We start from the raw sequence: 22,457 nt of genomic DNA, 5'->3' as shown, positions 1-22,457 counted from the left end.
GTTAGATTCCTCTTGCAGACAAAAATGTGCCTCGGCCTAGTCAATGGCCACTTACAGCAGGAGCCCAAATGTGCAGCATTCTAAAAGTGTAAGAATGGACAAACACACATGCACAGCAGCCAACAAGCCTCCTTCTGGAAGTTTAGGGTGACTTTGCATCCACCACCCATGTGCCCAATTAGCACTAGAATATGCTCATATGGAGACCAGCATCCACGTTGCATTAATACAAGCATACACCTGCGTGCAAACCATGCAGGCATGCTTTCTCACAGTTACTGCCCTTCGGAAATACCCATTATTTTCCTTATACTATGACACGCTTACCAGGGAGATTGTGGAGATTGTCACTTTTGTGATAAAGTTGGAATGGACTCTTGATCCGATGGGACCATGCCTACAGTATAATGAACATGTCACATTTATGCACAGCATCTTTGAATTAATTTGTAATGTTTTAACAAATCCATTCAAAAATGGCCTCTGCAGATGCAAGTGCATCCACAGCAGCTATCCAACACAAAAAAGTATGGGAAGAGCCAAGAATTTTCTCTGCCAAAATCTTTTGCCTTTGCCAGGGATTGTTGGATTGAATTGTTTGATTAGTTTCGTTTTTATACAGCACCTGTCCTAGTTTCGTTTTTATAAAGCACCTGTCCTGGCACTGAAGACTACAGACAACAGTAAAAAAAAAAGCTGGAGGGGAAATTAGGGAGTGAAGAGATAAGTTTGCATGTGTTTTCTGAGAGACACCATCACAAATGTAACTTGATAGACTATTCCAGACGGTCGCTGTGAGGTAACCAAATGACCAGCCACCTAGCCTGGCTTTTCGAGTCCGGAGTGAGAAGACAGTGGGCATATCAGACCCCAGTGAACATACAGACTTATATTTCTGAAAGAAGTCTTTTAAATAAATAGGTCCACCAGCGCGCTAGGCCCGATGGCAAAGACAAGGAACCTTAAAAATACATCTTTACTCTATGGGGAACAAAAGTAAACTTCTGAAATGGTTAGATTTGGATTCATAATTCTTAAATCCAAACAAAAAGTGGGCAGATGCATTTTAATTGGTCTGCAACTAGTTGATATAAAGACTGTATAAGCCAGTATAAAAGCTGGGTAGAATCTTTTTCAGAACGTTCGGTAAAAAAAGAGTTCATTAGATTTGCTCGTGAAATATCAAACTGCTATAAAAAATGATTCCAGGGTTTTTGACAGCCTAAGTTGGATAATGGGGAGGGGTGAGCTCTTCAGGCCACCAGTTTGAGTCCAAGTTGGACGCATTGCTGAAGACAAGAAGTCCATTTGTTGCCTAATTCAGTGTGAGGGACTTCTTAGTCACCCAGGTAGCTATATGGATCATGCATTGTTTAAATCAAAACAAAATGGGTGTAGGAGTCACCATTGATTTAAGAATCAATTGCATGTTGCCCACATATGCATAATAAAAAAACCGTAGGAATGAATTACGGCGGTTGAAGTAACAATGCGCAAGCTGAAAACAGTAGAGATGAGTTTTGAGTCTGGAGCACTTCATGTTTTATGTCTTTAAATTCAGAAAGAAATGGAGGTGTTGAAACGTCCTCGGGACAGTCTGTTAGAAAGGAGTTTAGCCAGTGGTGGGTATGGTCTCTCCCCCACAGCAAGGGTGCTGTCGGAGATTCAATTGAATAAGGCAGGCAGATTGAGAAGTATAAGGGTGGCTGAGTATCCGGTGTCAAGGCACACTCTAATTTCGTCTAGGACCAACACCATTAATGTTGCCATGCTGCAGTGGCTCTAATTTTGTACGGGTGTGTACTGAAATAGCTGCAAGTTTCCTTAAAAGTACACAGTTGTGAATAGACTTGGGATTCAAAATTCTTATTGAGGAATGGAATAAAGAGATTGGTCTGTAAATTGAGTTTTGGGATCCGCTGATTTATTTTTAAAGTGTAAATATCAAAGTCTGATTCTATTTGGCTGGGAACTTGTCCATTTGCAAGTGATGGCTCAGAACAAGGGTATGTTGAGAAGCAACCAATGTATTTAGCACGCCAAGTCTGTGACAGGGACCTGCTTCTGCATTCTTAGTGGCCTCAAACCCATTCTGGGTCTGTTTGACCCTCACACGCACCAGCTGGTTTTACAAGCCACAATCCTGTTTAGGTTGGATTACTGTAACAGCCTCTTGCTCGGTGGTAAAAAAATCTGTGAACAATACGCTCCAACACACCATGAACGTGACAGCTCGCACCTTATTTGCACTGCCTAAGTGTAGCTCGGTTTTAGGTGTGCAGCGTCCAGTAGCAGAATCATTACATTCACATTCTCTCTGACTTTTAGCGCTGGGGCGTCCCTTTGCTGGGACAGCCATGCACACTATAAATCGCCTAACTAACTACTTAACTAACAAGGTCCAGAGGTGACCCTGAAATAAAGGGCAACATTTTGCTGTGACACAATATTCATCAAGAGGTTTGAAGCACGTCAGTAGCACAGAGGAAGTTTGGGACCCTGCCTCTGAGTTATTTATGTGTGTTGGGGACGCCTTTAAAACTTTAACATTGCCCAGAAATCCATCCGAAATGTGTTACATAGGTCATCCCAGAGAGCTTGAGAATGCATTGAAGCATATGCACAGTATTCAAAGGTTTTCTATTAAAGCCGTTTAAACCTTCCTGTATTTTATTGTGAATTGTAGAATGTGGCTGTCATAAAAATCTATTCTAGAGATTGGAAGAAGCGTTTTGTAGTTACCCGGAGCAGTCAAACAACTTGATTTATGATTAGCTTGATACTGTATTCGCCATTTCCGTTCTAGATGCTTACAGTGTTGCTTTACATCCCTTAAGGCTGACGTATACCAACGTTATTTTTAGCCAGCTTAATAGAAAAAGATTTTTCTAGGGCCTACCAAGGAGTTAAATGAGGTCACAATATTTTTCATATCATAGGAAAAATAGTTGGCTCTATAGACAGACTAGTTGCAACCACTGTCAAATATATTTTATGTCAGCTTCTGTTAAGTTATAGTACATGATCAGTGTTGTGAAACAGCTGGGGATATGTTTCCAATAAAGAAACGGAAAAAGCAGAATGGTCAGTCCACGCAAGGGAAGAGCAAAGCATGGGTCTATCCTTTAGTGTGAGTGGAGACTTTGACTAGCTGAGCAAGATTACAATTAGCACATCCTTCTATAAAGGAGCCACTCTGACTATTGGAGGGTCTACATGAACACTGAAATCTTCAAAAATTAATATGTGTGTTTGTTTAAAAAATGATTTCAATCAATCACGGCATTTGTATAGCGCGCTACTCACCCGGAAGGGTCTCAAGGCGCTTGGGGGAAGGGGTTCGCTACTGCTCGAACAGCCAGGTCTTGAGTTGTCTCCTGAAGGATAGGTGGTCCTGGGTCAGCCGGAGGTGGATCGGGTAGGAGTTCCATGTCTTGTCAGGTAGGAGAAGGATCTGCCTCCGGCGGTGGCTCTTCGGATGTGTGGTACGGTTGCGAGGGCGAGGCTGGTAGACCGTAGCTGGCGGGTGGGTGTGTAGAAGGTCAGGCGGTCATTGAGGTACTTGGGGCCCAGGTCGTGGAGAGGCTTGTGTGCGTGGGTGAGGAGCCTGAATGTGATCCTCTTGTCAACGGGGAACCAGTGCAGGTCCCTCAGGTGGCCCGAGATGTGGCTGCGTCGGGGGATGTCCAGAATGCGTCGGGCGTAGGCGTTCTGGATGCGTTGTAGTCTTTTCTGTAGCTTGGCTGTGGTTCCGGCGTAGAGGGTGTTTCCGTAGTCCAGTCGGCTGGTGACGAGGGCCTGGGGACAGTCTTCCTGGTTTCGGTCGGGATCCATCGGAAGATCTTGCGAAGCATGCGAAGGGTGTGAAAGCATGATGAGGATACGGCGTTGACTTGTCTGGTCATTGAGAGGGAGGAGTCCAGGATGAAGCCCAGGTTGCGTGCGTGGTCTGTTGGCTTTGGGGCGGTGCCCAGGGCTGGGGGCCACCAGGAGTCGTTCCAGGCAGAGTGTGATGGTCCTAGGATGAGGACTTCCGTCTTGTCTGAGTTCAGTTTCAGGCGACTGTTCTTCATCCACTCGGCGACTTCTTTCATCCCTTCGTGTAGGCTGGTTCTGGCAGTGTCGGGGTCTCTGGTGAGGGAGAGGATCAGCTGGGTGTCGTCGGCGTAGGAGATGATGTTGAGGTTGTGTTGGCGTGCGATGGCGGCTAGAGGTCTCATGTAGATGTTGAAGAGGGTGGGGCTGAGTGATGATCCTTGCGGGACTCCACAGATGACTTCGGTGGCCTCGGATCGAAACGGGGGGGAGGCGGACTCTCTGTGTTCTTCCGGCGAGGAATGAGATGATCCACTTCAGTACCTTCTCTTGGATGCCGGTGTTGTCGAGGCGTTGGACTAGGGTGCGGTGGCAGACAGTGTCAAATGCTGCGGAGAGGTCCAGGAGGATGAGTGCCGCTGTTTCCCCGTTGTCGAGCAGGGCTCGGATGTCGTCGGTGGCTGCGATGAGGGCGGTCTCGGTGCTGTGGTTGGCTCTGAAACCGGACTGCGAGGGGTTGAGGGATCCGTTCGTCTCGAGGAAGGCGGCAAGCTGTTTGTTGACGATCTTCTCGATGACTTTGGTGGGAAAAGGGAGGAGAGAGATGGGTCGGAAGTTTTTGAGGTCGGTGGGGTCCGCTGTTGGTTTCTTCAGTAGGGCACTGAGCTCGGCATGCTTCCAGCTCTCCGGGAAGGTGGCGGTGTTGAAGGAGGTGTTGATGATGTCCCAGAGTTGGGGTGCGATGGTGGAGTCGGCCTTGTTGAAGACGTGGTGGGGGCAGGGGTCGGTTGGAGAGCCGGAGTGAATGGTGTTCATTGTGCGGGCTGTGTCTTCGGTGGTCACCGTGGTCCAGGTGAGGAGGGTGGCGGTGGGGTTCGTTGGTTCGGTGGTTAGGTGCGTGGATGGTGCGCCGAATCTATTTTGGATGTCGGCAATCTTGCGGTGGAAGAACGAGGCGAGGAAGTCGCAGAGATCTTGTGAAGGGGTGATGTTGTTGTTGCCAGTGCTGGGGTTGGAGAACTCATTGACGATGCTGAAGAGTTCCTTGCTGTCGTGGGCGTTGTTGTCCAGTCGCTCCTTCAGTGATTTCTTCTTGGTGGTGCGGATGAGCTGGTGGTGCTTGCGGGTGGCGTGTTTGAGGGCGGTCATGTTGTCAGTGGTCCGGTCGTGGAGCCAGGCTTTCTCGAGGGTGCAGCAGGTCTTTTTGGAGTCTTTGAGTTCGTCGGTGAACCAGGGGGCTTTCTTGCTTCTGGGTCTGCTGGGAGGGTTCTTCAATGGTGCGAGGTCATCGGCGCAGGCAGTCAGCCACTGCGTGAAGTTGCGGGCTGCTTCGTAGGCGTCTGATGTGCTGGCGGGTGGGTTCTGGCTGAGGGAGGTGGTGAGCTGGTCGGCGTTGATCTTGCTCCAGCTCCTCTGAGGAACCTGTTGCGGGTGGTGGTGGGTTGTGGTTTTTCTGAATCTGAAGTGGATGCAGCTGTGGTCGGTCCAGTGGAGTTCGGTGGAGTGGCTGAAGCTGATGTGCTTGCTGGATGAGAAGACGGGATCAAGTGTGTGGCCGGGGTAGTGGGTGGGGGTGTTGACCAGTTGCTTGAGACCGAGGTTAGCGAGGTTGTCCAGCAGGGCGGCGGTGTTGCTGTCCTTGTTGTTCTCCAGGTGGAAGTTGAGGTCCCCTAGGAGGATGTAGTTGGCGGAGGGGAGGGCGTGTGGGCTGATGAAGTCCGTGATGTCTTCGCTGAATTGCGTGCGTGGTCCCGGGGGTCGGTAGATGAGGGTGCCTCTGAGGTTCGTCTTTGGGTCGGTGTGAATCTGGAAGTGGAGGTGTTCGGCGGTGGCGAGGGTGTCGTCGGCGTCGGTCGTGATGCGGATGGTGTTCTTGTGGACGATGGCGATGCCTCCTCCGGTCTGGTTGACGCGGTCCCTCCTGATGATCTTGTATCCATCCGGGATGGCGATGGCGATGTCGGGGGCTGAGGAGGCGTTCATCCATGTTTCAGTGAGGAAGGCGATGTCTGGTGATGTTGTGTCGAGGAGGTTCCAGAGTTCTACGGCGTGTCTGTGGACGGAGCGGGTGTTGAGCAGGATGCACTTGAGGTCGCTGCAGGAGTTTGGCTTGGCGGGCGTGGTGCAGGTTCGGAGGCAGGAGAACTTGCAGGTTGCGCAGGTGAAGGGTCCGTGAGTGCGTCTTGGGGCGGCACGGCAGCAGGTGGGGTTTTGGCCGGCATTGAGTGCGTTGTGGGCCGCTGCATCGTAGGTCTGTCGGGTCGTCTTGCATCGCTGGGGACCAGGGGTCCTGGCACTGGGCGCGGTCCAGGCGCGGACGGGCGCAGACGGGCTTGCCTTTGGCACGCCTTCGGCGCACAATCGGCACGCCCGCCGCGCGTACTGGCGGTCGCCATTTATGGCCAAGTGGGAGGGAGGGAGGAGCAGCTGGGAGGCGGGAGCGGGAGGGCACAAAACGAAAAGGGGGCGTGGCCGCTTGGACGGCGGCGGAAAGCGGGGAGCGGGGTTGGCACAGGGGGACTGAAAACAAGCAACGAAGCCTACACAACAACGTGCAGGGGACAGCAGTAACAATATACAAAAAGGAAAAAACAATTAGAAAACGAAAAAAGGTTAAACACTGTTAAAGCAAAACACACACGTGCAAAATACGGCGGAGGGGCAGGAAACAGAGAGGCAGGCACAACGAGGCTGCGGGCAGCAGCGAGGCGAGGGGCATACACACAGCTGGTGGCCGTGCGGCGCGGAGGTGTCCTGGGAACAGGTCACAATCCACATACGTTATCACATAATCAATTACAGGTATTCAATCATTTCTGTTATCGACAACAGCCCTAATTGTGAGCAATACATATTAATTATTTCTTCCCATTCCAGCAAAAAAGGAGATGAAAAAATATTATCAGAACTCGGCTGTAATACAAGTGTAGAACGCTGTATTCTACTGACTCCTTCCCTCCCTTATACAGCCAGTGTCTTCTCAATTTGACAGCATCTACCATTTATTTCCAACAAAGTTTGCCCAAACCCAAAAGACCGATCTGTTGGATTTGCCAAGGATTGTTTGCACCTGCATGTGAATGTTTGTGCCAAGACGCATGCACGTCTATCAATCTCGAAATGGGTTTCGTTATAAATTACACCCATTCAGGAGGGCCAGCCTGCATCATGATTTAGAGGGCCAGCCTGCATCATGACCTATACGAAAGTACATATCACAACGAATGCATGTGCATGGGTCGTGAGCACCTAGGGAGAGTAGAAGGAAACCCAACTAATGGGGAGGAAGACCTAAAACGGAAAGCATGCCCAATATGAACAGCATGTGTACTCTCCTTAGTCTAGGAGACAGCTCCATATGCTGCAATCATTTTGCAATTAAAATTCTTTGTATCACGTTTTCTCCAGCAGTGAGGTTTTAATTGCAACCATGGTAATGGCTACAATCTTGTGCACAGTGAGAGCTTAAACTGGGCGCAGGAGAGTCTACCATCAAGAGGACTACATTTAGGCCCAGAGACTCCAATATTTCGAACAAATAGTACACTAGCCATCCTACTTCATTTTCCCTACTTTTTGTTTTCGCTTACTTAATAACTGACAATCCAGTGTCAAGCAGGTAACACAGAATCCTGAATTAAGCGATTATTCAAGGCATAGAGCTTCATAAATTATGGCGTTTCTCAGTCCTAAAATTTAACGGTACTGCCCTGGCTACTCTCAACATCATGTCCCTTTCAAAGCTATGTTTAGACTGAGTTGTCGCCCTAGATTTTGTTTAATCAAGTCAAGTCAAGTCAAAAAGGCTTTATTTCGATTAAAATTATCATAAAAGCTTTACAATAAAAATACACAAGTTCATTTGTTTTAAAAGAGAAAAAGGAAGATACAACAATTTAATTACATTTAACTTAAAAAATCTTGATTTTCAGATAAAAGAAGCATATCATAGGTGATTGATTAAAAAAGAATTAAACATTTTCTTGAAGCCTTTTCCTTCTAATGCACCAGGCCCATGATAAAAATTTAGAAAGGGTACAGACGTACAGTGGGCGAGAGTCTGACATTAAAATGCATAATGCCTCAACATGGTGCCTGATCCCCAACAAGCGGCACAATCGCTTAAGCCATTTTCTTCTTGGTCGGGCATCCTCCTGGCACTCGAACATAAAATGTGCCACTGACTCTTGTTTAGATGTACACGTGGGGAAAAACTCTGTGGTCTGTGCTGGCGGTTTCCACCGAGATGTAAAGGCATGCAGAGGAAGAGTCCCAGTTCTGAATTTAAAATAAAGGGTCCTATCAAATGGTTTCTCAATAATGTCTAAATAGAGTTCCCGAATTGGTAAGTCCTTGAATTTCAGAAAATCCTCCGTGAGTCTACCCAATGTGCGGTTAGTACTCCGTTGAGTCAGAATCCAATTCCAGTACAGACTCTTGAGTGTTTAATCATGCTAAACCATCTATCACAGCAAGAATGCTCTGGCCATTGCTGGCAAAAGGCTGTTCTATGATACGCTGATGTCTACCAAAACGTCCAAATAATAATTATACCTCTCAAAGATCTACAATTTTCAGTTTTTCGCAACTGAGTAATGCTTCATCCTTCCTTTACCAAACCATGATTTTACTCCTCTTTGTTTTTCAAATAATCCGTTTATAGTATAGTGAATATTTAAATTGTCAACCTAATATACTTTTAAATTCAGCCTTTATGTGAGTACTGGATACTGAAGCTACGGAGATACTCTACATATAAAACAAGTGTAAGTGCGGTATCAAAGACTCCTACTATGTACACTTGTAGTGGAAGGACTTTTGCAAGGCAGGGATATACCTAGGCACTCGTCAATATCAAAGGGAGATGCTCAGACTCCACATCTCATGCAAATGATAGTGCTATTTACTGATCGTATGACTAAAGAGATTAATGCCTACACTGGCAACCCACTGCCCCTTAATCAACCAATTTTAGCTTAATAGATCCCCACATCCTTCCATTGTTGAGCCGCTTTGCACCTAGTGGCGTAAACATCTGCAGGATTGTGAGATGCTCTACTCTCCCTATTTAATCACTGCTCGGTTGCCATAACATATCCCTATATTTGAGAATGATGTTCCACCTTTTACAAATTTCCTTTGCACCTAGAAATTCCCGCACTTTACATTCATTTTTTGTAACTCAACCCTAGCACACACAGCCCACACACAGATCAACCTGTCTTTTCTCAACCCTTTCTCAACCTCAACCTCAGAGGTTAAAAACCTCACTACAACCTGACATATCTATGCTTGCCTGTAGGCATCTGGTCTGGCTAACCTAATAGATCAGTGGATAACCTAACGTTTAAAGCTTCAGATTTAGTTTCCTTTCTTTACAGAGCTACCTGGTTACTTACCTTTTCCCAATCTTTCACAATTGCTTCTGAAAAAGACCTTGGGGGCATGTTTTTGAGAGGCTTGCATTGTGTTTGCACTAAGGAACGTAGTACATGCATGACGTAAACCTCTAAGTCAGAGGTACCTAAGTAAAGTGACTTGCTGCGCTGCAGTGTATAACTTTCTCATAAATGACTCCCCTAGTCTCATTATAAACCTGACCTGGCACCACCTACCTTTGATCTCCCTTTCCCAATAATTTTAAGACTGACAGATGATACTTGATTCCTGTCCAGATCTATCTCCATCCTTTGGATGAGTGCATCTTTAATTGCTGAACCTTTCAATCATATGCCTTCTCCTTACAACACTTTCACTGGAGTTAGTACCTTCAAGAGTATCACTCAACCAGATTAAGGTGTCAGGATTTAAGTGCAACCTCCCACAGATAAAATCTCTGATGAACTCCAGTATCTACTTCTACACATAGGTGGTCTATCCTGCAAGCTAGCCAAACTCCCTCAAGTTGAATTTTAATGGGCTGTAACATTTTATCTCAAAGAATAAAATCATTTCCTTCTAATCATCTAAAGCAGCAAGCATTAACCTTCTGCACAAGACTCATCTCTCACCCGGGGGTTAAAAACCGTTAGGATGGGAATGGTGAGGAGAGTAGTAAACAGTAGTCACACTGCCAGCAATGTCTTAAGACTTCAAAGCTCTCCATCATAGATTGTTAAGTGTTTTGTTTATAATGGACCACGACTGTTGGAGCTGAGGCAGGAGGTAGTGTGAGTTTCTAATAGTGCATGAGCCAAAAATGTAAAACTCTGTGCATTCAAGCAGATTATTTTTAACATAGTGAGTTCCCAACCCAAAGGTATTAGAACATTTGAATAGAGCACTAATTATATTACACACTTTCACCTTAATTTTTTATGGGCACAGGTGGATTAAGTGATTTGCCCAAAATCAAAAGATGTTGGTTGAGACGACACTGGAACTTGAAAAAGTTCCCCCATTTCAAAGTCAGCACCTCTCATCATAGCAAACATACGTCTCACATTAGATGACGTCCAGGAAGTTCAATGCAACAAATGGAAACAGGTCTGGTGCACTGAAAAACGCAGCCGGCGAACAACTGTAAACAAAAATATCTGTATCCTTAGATGACCCAAGCCCCACAGGACGCACCGACAACTTTGAGTGTACCTTGACCCTGTGGTTGCACCACTCTCCATGCCTACCTCTAGTGCCCCAGACCACCCTCACCTTCTGCAGCCTCGGGTATGGAAATGCACCCTATCTGTGACGCTGCTCCCCCCAGCCTCACCGGATGCACCACCATCTTTGTTTTTACCATGGCCCTGTGCTTGCACCATACTCCTTTGCCTTCCTATGCTGACCGACCCCACCCTAATCTTCCCCGCGCCACAACCTCCAATCGGCGCCCCCGGGCATGTAACTGCACTTCTTTTTTTTCACCCCTCCCCACCACCTCTCTCATGGCCTAGTGCAGTAACCTGATTATCCAACACTCTGGAGCTTCCCTGACAGGTGACAGGGAAGTCCTTTGCCCCCCCAGGAGGAGAAACTCTAACCGTCATTAGAACCTTCAATCTCTCAATTTCTGTCAATTAGGACAGATGGACCGGAAGTGAACTGGTGACTTGTACAATAGTGATGGGAGCTGCCACAAACGCCAGCACTGGAAGTCAAACCTATACTGATAGGATCAAACTTTACATCTTTGTTAATACCTCCGGCTCCAGCCTGATATCCAGGGTTTAGGTCACCCCAGACTTTCAGATCTCATCGTCAGTTACAGCTAGAAAACCTCTGGCAGTCTTGAGTCTGCAGCGCTTGTCCTCTTCAATATTTGTTGCTAGTTAATAAAAGCAACATATATTGTACAATTCTAAAATAAAATAATGATCAATATCCTAGCACATTCTCAAACCATCTGCTTCCCCATCGTCAGAGTTGACAGCTCTGGCCGTTGCTCCACATTTATGATGCCCTTGCGCCTCTTTGCGCCGCAATTGCGGCACTTTATTTGACGCAACGGCGGCGCAATCAATGCGCCCTATTTACAACGTGATGCATCTAGGAGATGCGTCACGTTGTAAAGCCCTGCGCCATAAGGAGGCGTTCCTGTGCAGGGGGGGCGTTTCTGCGCAGGAACGCCTCCTGAAAGTGGCTGAGTGAAATCTATGAGATTTCACTCAGTCACTTTCAGGCCAATGCTGCGTCAAAACCCTGCGCCTGCTTGAAGCAGGCGTAGGTCTTGACGCAGCATTGTGAAGATGGGGCACCCCCGAGCCTTGCTGGAGCTGCGTCGCGCTTGCGACGCAACTCCAGCAGTGCGCCACCTTTCCGGCACAGATGCATCACGCATCTGTGCCGTTTTTGCACCATGGTGCGCCGCATTGTAAATGCGGCGCACCATGGGTGGCGGAGCTGTGGCGCACTTTGGCGCACGTTAACTGGCGCATCCCTGGGGATGCGCCAGTTAACATAAATCTGCCCCTAAGTCTTTGGTTGTTTACAGTGTTTGCACTGTAGGCTAAAGGGACACCAAAACAACATATTTACATTGGCCCAATTTGGAAGTTTAATGTGTTTCCCTAGGAAAACAAAGGTCCTGAGCGCAAATATGATATTAACATGGCCATATTTGCACTTCTTCATGTACCTTTGGTTTTGATCATATTTCTCTGAGTCAGCCTTTAATTTGATTTGGGCGCTGAACGACTCTGCTGGGCAAGCTAATTATTTTGCTATGCCCCGCATAATAATCCTATCTGGGGGCATTAAGCATGTTCCTAGAAAAGCGAGAGAGGGAAAACAGAATTTGCAGTGCCTGACAGGCCTGGGCATGCCCTTCTCAGAGAATCAAAAGGGAATAATAAGGCCGACCAAATTCAAAATAAGGCCTTATGTTTGCTTTCCATCTCGTAGATGGATAGTCTGTCTATATTGTCTTCTATTTTATTGTAGAGACCCCAAGATGCAAAGTGTTACATTATCCAACTTATATTTGCTAACTTGTTTGTTATTTGCTAGGATATTTGAACTCTTCTTCTACCAAATATGTAAATGTTGATTCTGTTTGCTGAGTATCACAGAGCGACTAATTAAAGAGTAGTATGGAAAATGTTCGGGGGAAATATACAAGGAAGTGGCTGAGAGAGGTGTTAGCCATCCTGGCTTAACGCCTCTCTCCGCCACTTCTGAAACGCAAGACTGCACCATATATACAAGAATGTGGTGCAGCCTTGCGTTTCCCCCTGCGATGGTGCTAAGTTTAGCAACTAAGCGCCAACCCGGGCACCCTTGCTCCATAGTGCACAAGGCAGCACACTTGGAAAAATCAGAAACGGGGAGAAATAATGTATTTCTCATTGTTTTGTCAACTTAAGACCAGGTTTTCCCTGGTCTTAATTTTGGCTCTGCCTCCTATGTATGCAACCCTTGTATATAGGGGGCAGCGTCAAAATCAATGGGTGTTGCGGTGGAACGCCCACCCCAATACCCACCCATAACCATAGCGTGAAAGGGGGCCTTATTTACAAAAGTGATGTTGTGGTGGCGACAAGGGTTTGCACATATTCCCCCTAGCGTCATATGCTCATGGTATAATGTAAGATGCGGAAAAGTAACTACTGAAGAAGATTTAATGAATGTTCAGTGAGACAATGAAATCAAATTACATACATATTTTAGCTAGTTTGGTTTATTCATTTCACAAATTAATGAAATATAGGGGCATATTATCAAGGACAGGCGCTACATTATCGCCGCTTTTTATCGGCAGGAAACTGCCTATAAAGCGGCGATAATGGCCTTGATAATATGCTCTATGAATTCCAATCGAAACCCATGTTAGATGTAACTTCGATTGGAATTCATAGAGCATATTATCAAGGCCATTATCACCGCTTTATCGGCAGTTTCCTGCCGATAAAAGCAGCGATAATGTATCGCCTGTCCTTGATAATATGCTCAATAATTCTTTACCTTTCTGTGTTGATGTAGTGTTATATCTCATAAACACTTTGCCGTCATGTGGGAAACACATGTATCTTACATTTTTACTGCAGTGGAACATAAAGGTATTTATTGGTTTCCCAGGAAATGAGAAATGTTCCAGAAACCTTAAAATGTGGTTACTTTTTGTTTCTTTGCTGCTATCCCGAAATAACCCTTATCTTTCCCTATTGTTCAGCTAGATTAAAGCCATATGTCACTGGCCCTTCATTTTTAACAAAAGTTAGTAATAAAAGGCAAATAGAGATTTTGTCTTTTTTTGACGGCCAAATCAGCTGGCCTAATTCAAACATGCTGCCATTATACTAATATCGTATGTATATGTTTTAGGTGTTGCAGCAATTGCTGGCGCATTTACTACAAAAATTATCAAAGACATGGCTTCCTTCAACAAACAACCTATAATATTTGCGCTCAGCAATCCAACTAGCAAAGCCGAGTGCACTGCTGAGCAGTGCTACACTCTCACTGAGGTAAGAAGAACACGTTCAGCATTGTTATAACGTTTTGCAAATATAATAGAAACCATTTTACGTATCAATTACATTTATGAGAGCTTAGACTTCACCGAACAAGCATTAACATATATAATAGGTTTGACTTTTGTAGAATGTTTTCACACAGAGGTACATAATATGAAGGTACGGTAGCACAAATAAAGGATGCAGGTGGACAAGCAAACTTGCGTTTTCACAAGTCCAACAGATTTAAAGGCACCCTTGCATCCATGTAAGCAAAACTACAAGTAGTTCCCCTGAGCTACCAATGCAATAGCAACTTGCACTAATACACACCAATGTACAGGAAATTCCAAGTACTGTTTGATTCGAATGTATTTGCTAATATTGTAAGGCACTTATTTCACCACATTCTTGAAGCAAAAGCAAATATGAGATTGCAGGTTCTTACTGAACAAATTTGTTCTTGACCCCCTGAATTCTAATTTCATTTGTTTTTTACGTTTTGCCTTCGCCGAACCATAACTAACCTTTAATGCTTTTTTTCAGGGAGTTTCTGTTGTTTTTATATACTGCATTGACTCACCAAGTACCCATTTCGTGCTGCTTACAGCCTTCCGCCGTGCACAGAGAGGGTTGCAGCCAGACTCTGCATCCAAACATGTCCCACACCAAAACGTAACTTTCACGGCTTTTTCCTTTATTCGTATAAAATATGCATATTTTCTTAAGCACATGGTACATAGCACTTTCTGAAACAGACAGGGAATACCTTGAAGTGGACAAGAGAACCTGCAGGCACCTCTTACCCCTGCTAGTCCTGGTCATTCACTCAGGAAGTGCCTGCTTCCTTCTCTTTCCAGAAGTCCAGATCAACGTATTCCCAAAGGTTTCAGTTAAGTCTCTTGTTTTCATTTCTGACACCCTCTGCTCCCACTCACTGGTATGTCCCAAGGTGAAGAGAATGACGATTGTTGACACCTTCTAGGACAATAGCAGTATAGGAACAACAGACCTGCTTAGATTTGTGCCTATGCTATTGTCAGTACAAAAGGCCCATCCTTCGTTTCTACTCCCCCTCCACTATCCACTTATGACAGATGCATTTGCGCGAAGCGTTCAGGCGCAGCGGTCGCGCCCCATGCGCGCCGAAGGTGCGCCAAAGGTAAGCCTGTCTACGCCCGTCCGCGCCTGGACCGCGCCCAGCGCCAGTCCCCTTGGTCCTCGCAAAACCCATCCCACCCGCATAACGTATGACGCCGCTACCCTCTTTGCCCTTAACCCCGGACGCACACAGGTTGCCCTGGACACACACATGGACCCTTCACCTGCCACTCCTGCAAGTTCGCCTGCATCAGGACCCACACCAAATCCACCTCCTCCAAACACAGCTCCAACTCTAACCACCTGAAGTGCATCCTGCTGAACACCCACTCGGTCCACAGACACGCCAATGAACTCTGGGACCTACTCGACACTACATCCCCGGACGTCGCCTTCCTTACAGAAACCTGGATGAACGCCTCTTCATCGCCCGACATCGCCATAGCCATCCCGAACGCTTCCAAGATCATCCAAAAAGACCGCACCAACCAAACAGGAGGAGGCATCGCCATCGTCCATAAGAACACCATCCGAATCACGACCAGCTCCGATGATAACCTCACGACCACTGAACACCTTCACTTCCAGATCCACACCGACCCCAGGACCACACTTAGAGGCACCCTGATCTAGAGACCACCAGGAACCCGCACACAATTCAACGAAGACATCATTGACTTCATCAGCCCACATGCCCTCACCTCCGAGAACTACATTCTACTGGGAGACCTCAACTTCCACTTGGAAAAGAAAAACAACAGCAACACCACCACCCTTCTGGACAACCTGGCCAATCTCGGACTTAAACAACTTGTTGATACCCCCACCCACTTAGCCGGACACACGCTCGACCCTATCTTCACCTCCAGCAAACACATCTCCTTCGATCACACCACAGCTCTCCATTGGACGGACCACAGCTGTTTTCACTTCAGCTACAAAAAGACCACGACACACAACCCCCCACAACCTATTCCTCGAAGAAACTGGAACAAAATCACCACCGACCAACTCTTCACATCGCTTAACCAAAACCCCCCCGCCATATCATCGGACCCAAACCAAGCTGCCACCAAACTCACACAATGGATCACCCACAGCGCTGACGAATTAGCACCCTTGAAAAACCACCAGATCAAACAAGATAGCAAAAAGGCCCCCTGGTTCAACGATGACCTTAAGAAATCCAAGAAGTTATGTCGTACCCTCGAGAAAACTTGGAGAAAAAACCCAACCACTGGCAACCTGACCACCCTCAAGGACGCCACCCGCAAACACCACCAACTGATCCGATCCACCAAGAAATCAGCATTCAAGGATCGACTCGACAACTACGCCCACAACAGCAAGGAACTATTCAACATCGTCAAAGAATTTACCAACCCCACCGCCGGCACCAACGACATCACTTCCTCCCAAGACCTCTCTGACTCTTTATCCTCTTTCTTCCACAACAAAATCACCGACATACATAACAGCTTTGAAAACCAGTCCGAAGAACAGTCCACTCCACCCACCTCCGAACCAAAACAGCACTCTCACAACCTTTGCGCCTGGAACCCAATCACTACTGAAGACACCATCCGCCTGATGAACTCCATCCACTCAGGTTCACCAACCGACCCATGTCCCCACCACATCTTCAACAAAGCAGACTCCATCATCGCACCTCATCTCCGCGATGTCATCAACTGTTCCTTCAACTCCGCTACCTTCCTGGAAAGCTGGAAACATGCCGAACTCAGCGCCCTTCTGAAGAAACCCACAGCAGACCCCTCTGAACTTAAGAACTACCGCCCCATCTCACTCCTCCCATTCCCTGCAAAGTCATTGAGAAAGCCGTCAATAATCAGCTCGCCGCCTTCCTTGAATCCAACAATTCCCTCGACCCCTCACAGTCCGGCTTCCGAGCCAAACACAGCACCGAAACCGCCCTCATCGCTGCTACAGACTACATCCGAACGCTACTGGACAACGAAGAAACAGTTGCCCTCATCCTACTTGACCTCTCCGCTGCTTTCGACACAGTCTGTCATAGCACCCTCATACAACGCCTCAGCAACGTCGAAATACAAGGAAAAGCTCTGGACTGGATCATCTTGTTCCTCGCCGGAAGAACCCAGAGAGTCCGCCTCCCCCCATTCAAATCTGAGGCCACCGAAGTCATCTGCGGCGTACCACAAGGATCATCACTCAGTCCCACCCTCTTCAACGTTTACATGAGTCCCCTCGCATCCATCGCGCGACAACACAACCTCAACATCATCTCCTACGCAGACGACACCCAGCTTATCCTCTCCCTCACCAAAGACCCAAACACCGCCAAAACCAATCTACACGAAGGAATGAAAGAAGGAGCCGAATGGATGAAGAACAGCCGTTTAAAACTAAACTCGGACAAAACAGAAGTCCTCATCTTAGGATCATCCCCCTCTGCCTGGGACGACTCATGGTGGCCACCGGCCCTGGGTACAGCACCCATACCTACAGATCACGCACGTAACCTGGGCTTCATCCTAGACTCCTCCCTCTCGATGACCAGACAAGTCAACGCCGTCTCATCTTCATGCTTCAACATCCTTCGCATGCTCAAAAAAATCTTCCGCTGGATCCCTACCGAAACAAGAAAGACAGTCACCCACGCTCTGGTCACTAGCAGACTGGATTATGGAAATACCCTTTACGCCGGAACCACAGTCAAACTTCAGAAAAAACTCCAACGCATCCAAAACGCCTCAGCCAGACTCATACTGGACATCCCCCGTCAAGATCACATTTCCGGTCACCTGAAAGACCTCCACTGGCTCCCCGTCAACAAGAGAATAACGTTCCGTCTCCTCACCCATGCACACAAGGCCCTCTACGACCTAGGACCCGAATGCCTCAACACGCGACTGTCCTTCTACACACCAACCCGCCAACTACGATCATCCAGTCAAGCACTCGCCGCAATTCCGCGCATCCATAGATCCACCATGGGAGGAAGATCCTTCTCCTACTTAGCGGCCAAAACCTGGAATTCACTTCCCACTCACCTCCGCCTTACACAGAACCACCTCTCCTTCAGAAAGCAGCTAAAAACCTGGCTATTCGATAAGTAATGCACCCACCCTCCCTCAAGCGCCTTGAGACCCTCTGGGTGAGTAGTGCTCTATACAAATTCCTGAACTTGAACTTGAATTGCATAACTGGCTTAGTCAGTCTGAGCCATTCATTTGTTTTACTTTCCTATTTGCTGTGAGTTCATGTTGCTGACTTAGGGCCCGATGTAGGTAAACGCGATTTTCCGATTTCAAAATACCGAGGCGGGCCGAATCGGTATTCTGAAATCGGAAAACGAGATGTAGGAGAAAAATACCGAATGAATACCGAATCGGTCGGCATCGGTAATGAGAATCGGTACGTTCCGATTCTGCTCGGTCCGAATCGGAAAGTACCGAATCGGCCAACAACGAATCCGAAATCACCGATTCGTCTACCACCGAATCGGATATTCCCGAATCGGCGAATACCGATTCGGTAAAAGCCGAATCGGTAAAATCCGATTCGGCAATCATAGACCCATGGCGAAAAAGCCCATAGGAATGCATTGAAAGAACCGATTCGGCTTTTACCGAATCGGATAATACCGAATCGGATTTCACCGATTCGGATATTACCGAATCGGTAAAAGCCGATTCGGCAATAGGCGATTCAGCCAATGAGGTGGCTCCCCCTCCCCCACCCAAACAGGGAGTGGCAACCCTGGCAGGTGCAGCTAATTAAGAAGTTTCTAGAAGTATCTGGAAAGCCTGCCTGAGCCCAACACACACAGTTAGCAGCAGTTGGAGAAGGAGGTTGCAAACTGAACAGGAGAAAATGGCAGATCAGTCTGGAAGCCAGAAGTCCTCCCAGAAGAGGAAGCCCAAGTTCACCACCACCGAACTTCAGGTGCTGGTTGAGGAGGTGGTGAGGGTGCACCGCCAGCTGTTTGGCAAGCTGTCCCTCAACGTGCCAGACAGCACCAAGAGGAGAATCTGGGCCGACATCGCCCAGAAGGTGAATGCTGCGGGTGTCACCCCCAGGTCCATCGAGGAACTGAAAAAAAGGTTTTATGACATCCGCAGCCTCACAAAGAGGAAGCTGGCTGACATTCAAAGGCAGGCTGGACACACTGGAGGAGGCCAGAACCCGGCGCCACCCCTCACCGATCTGGAGGAAATTGTCTCCAGCACCATCGAGAGGGAGAGCATCGTAGGAATCGGGACCCTGGACAGCTCTGCGAGAGCCACAGCTACAGGTAAGAAGCATGCGCATCATGACACACCCTACCAGACACCTCCCCATTAGACACAATGCATAGACAAACACCAGCACTGTACTGTCACCAACATACAAGAGATAAGCATCATGGTACATGTAGTCAGCAGAAGTTAGCCAAATATGTCAGTGCAGAATCACAAGACAGGAAACAGGGTGACACGGTGTAAGGAGATGCAAGGACATGTGGAATGCCATAATTGTACTGACTGTAATACATCGGCACTCAGTTTACAAATGCTTCTTTGTACCTAGGGGCCCCATCAGGCGGAACTACTGTGACAGCAGAGGGAGCTGCAACGTCCAACACTGCAGTCGCAGGGCCGAGCACCAGCCAGGCTGGCCAGGAGGAGGAGGAGGATGAGGAAGGAGACACCCCAGGGCTAGGAATGGAGGGTGACCTGGTCATTGACTTCCAAGCAGTGCACTCCCCAGTACTGCCCAGCTCACCCCCCTTGCAATTCTCACCAGACAACTCCCCTACAAGGCAGACCATTCCGCCTACACCAGCTCCTGCCACAATCGTGGCCTTGCCACCTGTCCAACCAGTCCTGGGAGCAGGGGCTCAGGGACCGGCCAGCACCACACCCCCACCAGTGGCACCCCAGCCCACTCTGCAGGCCGGAAGCAGCAGTGCCCGACGCCGTGCCACCACCACCACTGCTGCACCAGCACGGGAGGGCAGTGTGTTCCTGGGCCTGGAGGGACAGATGGTTAAAATCCAGCGCCAACAGGCCAGATCCACCATGGCCTGCCAACGCCAGCTCCTGCAGCACAACATGCAGATGGGGGAGTTGGTGAAGGGTTTCCAGGCTGTTGTGGACAGCAACAAGGAGGTGGCAGCAGGGTTAGGCAGGCTGACCACTGCCATCACCCACTCATCCGCCAGACAGGAGGAGCATGAGGTTGCGCGCAGGAGGGATGCCCGGGTGCTCAACCGGGCCATGGCCCGCCTTGCAGCGGCGACCGCACAACTGTGCCATCGCAGCTCTAATCAAGAATCTGTGCTCAGTCAGCATACGGCTGAGCTGACTAGGGGGATGGCCAGGATCACCACGGCCATGGAGGCCATGTTAATATCAAACGCCGCCTCCAATCCTGCCCTGGACCTGGGTGATGCTGGAGACAGCAGCAGCCGCAGCAGCCCGGCCAGCGCTGCATCAGAGCCACGGAGGAGCACCAGGCGATCCGCTGATGCTGCTGGGCATTCGGAGGGGGCCGAGGGACACCCCAGTGGGTCTGGCAAGCGGGCCAAAAAATAGCCTGGCAAGGGGGGATGAGCAAACCAGAACCCTGGACTTTATTTGAGTTTACAATCTCCATTTTTTGATGCACATCAGTGCGGTAACTGTGGTGCATCACTATTAAAATTTATTTTTTTCAAAGCAACATTTAGCTGTCTTTGCATCTGTACTCAGTCAGAAATAGTTCTCAGTGATCTCCTCACGTCTGTATCTGCCATCACTTGGCGTACACACCCCAGCTGGCTGTGTCAGTGGCACAGCTTCGTCGTCGTCATAGTCCTCGTAGTCAGACAACTCCACCTCAGTGCCCTTCTTGACCGCAAGGTTGTGTAACATTGCACATACAGCTATGATCTTGCAGCAGGTGATGGGGGTATACTGCCTTGCACCTCCACTCTTGTGCAGGCATCTGAATCTACTTTTCCAGATGCCAAAGGTCCGTTCAACAACATTCCTTGTGCGTATGTGGGCCCGGTTATACCTCCTTTGGCTGGGTGTGGAGGGGTTGAGGTAGGGGGTGAGTATGAATGAGCGGAGGGCATATGCACTATCGCCTGGAAGAGAAAGGGGTCACATTAGACACATGCATACATGTATTCCACCTACCTACTATGTGTTATGGGGGTCTGATGATGTGTCTCACCTAGGAGGTATCCTTCTCCAAATTCGCCTGCCATCAGCCGTGCATATATGCCGCTCTGTTGGAATATATAGGAGTCATGGGTACTCCCCGGAAATTTTGCTACCAGGTCTGTGATGGTGCACTTGGCATTGCAGATCACCTGCACGTTGATGGTGTGTGTAGATTTCCGATTGCGGTATATGTATTCGGTGTCCGCTGGTGGGCAAATCGGAATGTGTGTGCCATCTATGCAACCGATGATTTGGGGAAATTGTGCCATCTGGTAGAAGTCAGCTTTAGTTTGTAGCAGTTCTGCGTGGGTTGCAGGGAAAGAGATGTATTGGTCCATCCTGTCTATCATGGCGTCAAGGAATATGTGGAAGAACCTTGACAGGCTGCTCTGGCTCACCCCTCCTGCTGCTGCTACTCCACTTTGATAGCTGCCAGACGCTACCAGGTGTAGGCTGCATAGCACCTGGACGTGCGCAGGGATGGCGTGTGCCCTTGGGGTGTGGTGGTCCAAGTATGGCTTAAGGTCCCTGATGAGCTCAAGTATGGTGTCAGAGTCCAGCCTGTATCTCTGTAGGATCTCAGCCTCAGTGAGCATGAACAGGGTTATCCTCTGTCTGTAGACCTGTTCATTTCTTAGCCATTCCCTCTGTCCTTCCTGCTGTAGCCGTAGCCGCCTCGCAATGACATAGAAAGCTGCCATCCTGCAAGTTGCAATGCATTTTGGGACTGTTTATATGGGTTGGAGTTGGTTACCACCTGATTGCAATCCATGGTAAATACCGAGTGAATTCTACCGATTTCGAGCCGATTTCGGTGTTTCTGTGCCTCCCTACATCTCCCCAACTGTCGGAATCGGGGAATTTCCCGATCGGAGATTCATACGAATCGGCATGTTTTCCGATTCGGCTCATGTCCGATTCGATATTTGTACCGATTCGGTACATGGACCGAATCGGTGATTTTCCGATTCGGTGTCACTTACGATTCGGTAATGGGACCGAATCGGTGATTTTCCGAATCGGTGTCACTAACGAATCGGTAATGGGACCGAATCGGTGATTTTCCGATTCGGTGTCACTAACGAATCGGGAATTGGACCGAATCGGTGATTTTCCGATTCGGTGTCACTAACGATTCGGTACATGGACCGAATCGGTATTTGCATCCGAATCGGTGTTTTTCCGATTCGTTCCATATCCGATTTTCGGTATGTACATATCGGATTCTTTCCCATTCGGTACTCATTCCGATTCG

General features: G+C 48.1%; 1 protein-coding gene across 1 annotated transcript in view; it reads left to right on the top strand.

Annotated features, from left to right (window-relative positions):
• ME1 (malic enzyme 1) overlaps positions 1-22,457 on the top strand; it is a 1,313,190-nt gene that overhangs the window by 1,179,465 nt on the left and 111,268 nt on the right. The window contains exon 11 of the mRNA XM_086926558.1: positions 13,795-13,937. Within this exon, the coding sequence (XP_086782684.1) occupies positions 13,795-13,937 (143 nt within the window). The remainder of the gene's footprint in view (positions 1-13,794; positions 13,938-22,457) is intronic.

This window comes from Lissotriton vulgaris, chromosome 6 (genome assembly GCF_964263255.1).
Source record: "Lissotriton vulgaris chromosome 6, aLisVul1.2, whole genome shotgun sequence".
In the NCBI taxonomy this organism is placed as follows: Eukaryota; Metazoa; Chordata; class Amphibia; order Caudata; family Salamandridae; genus Lissotriton; species Lissotriton vulgaris.
The sequence above is the reverse complement of the archived record's forward strand: the minus strand, read 5'-3'. Positions and strand labels throughout refer to the sequence as shown.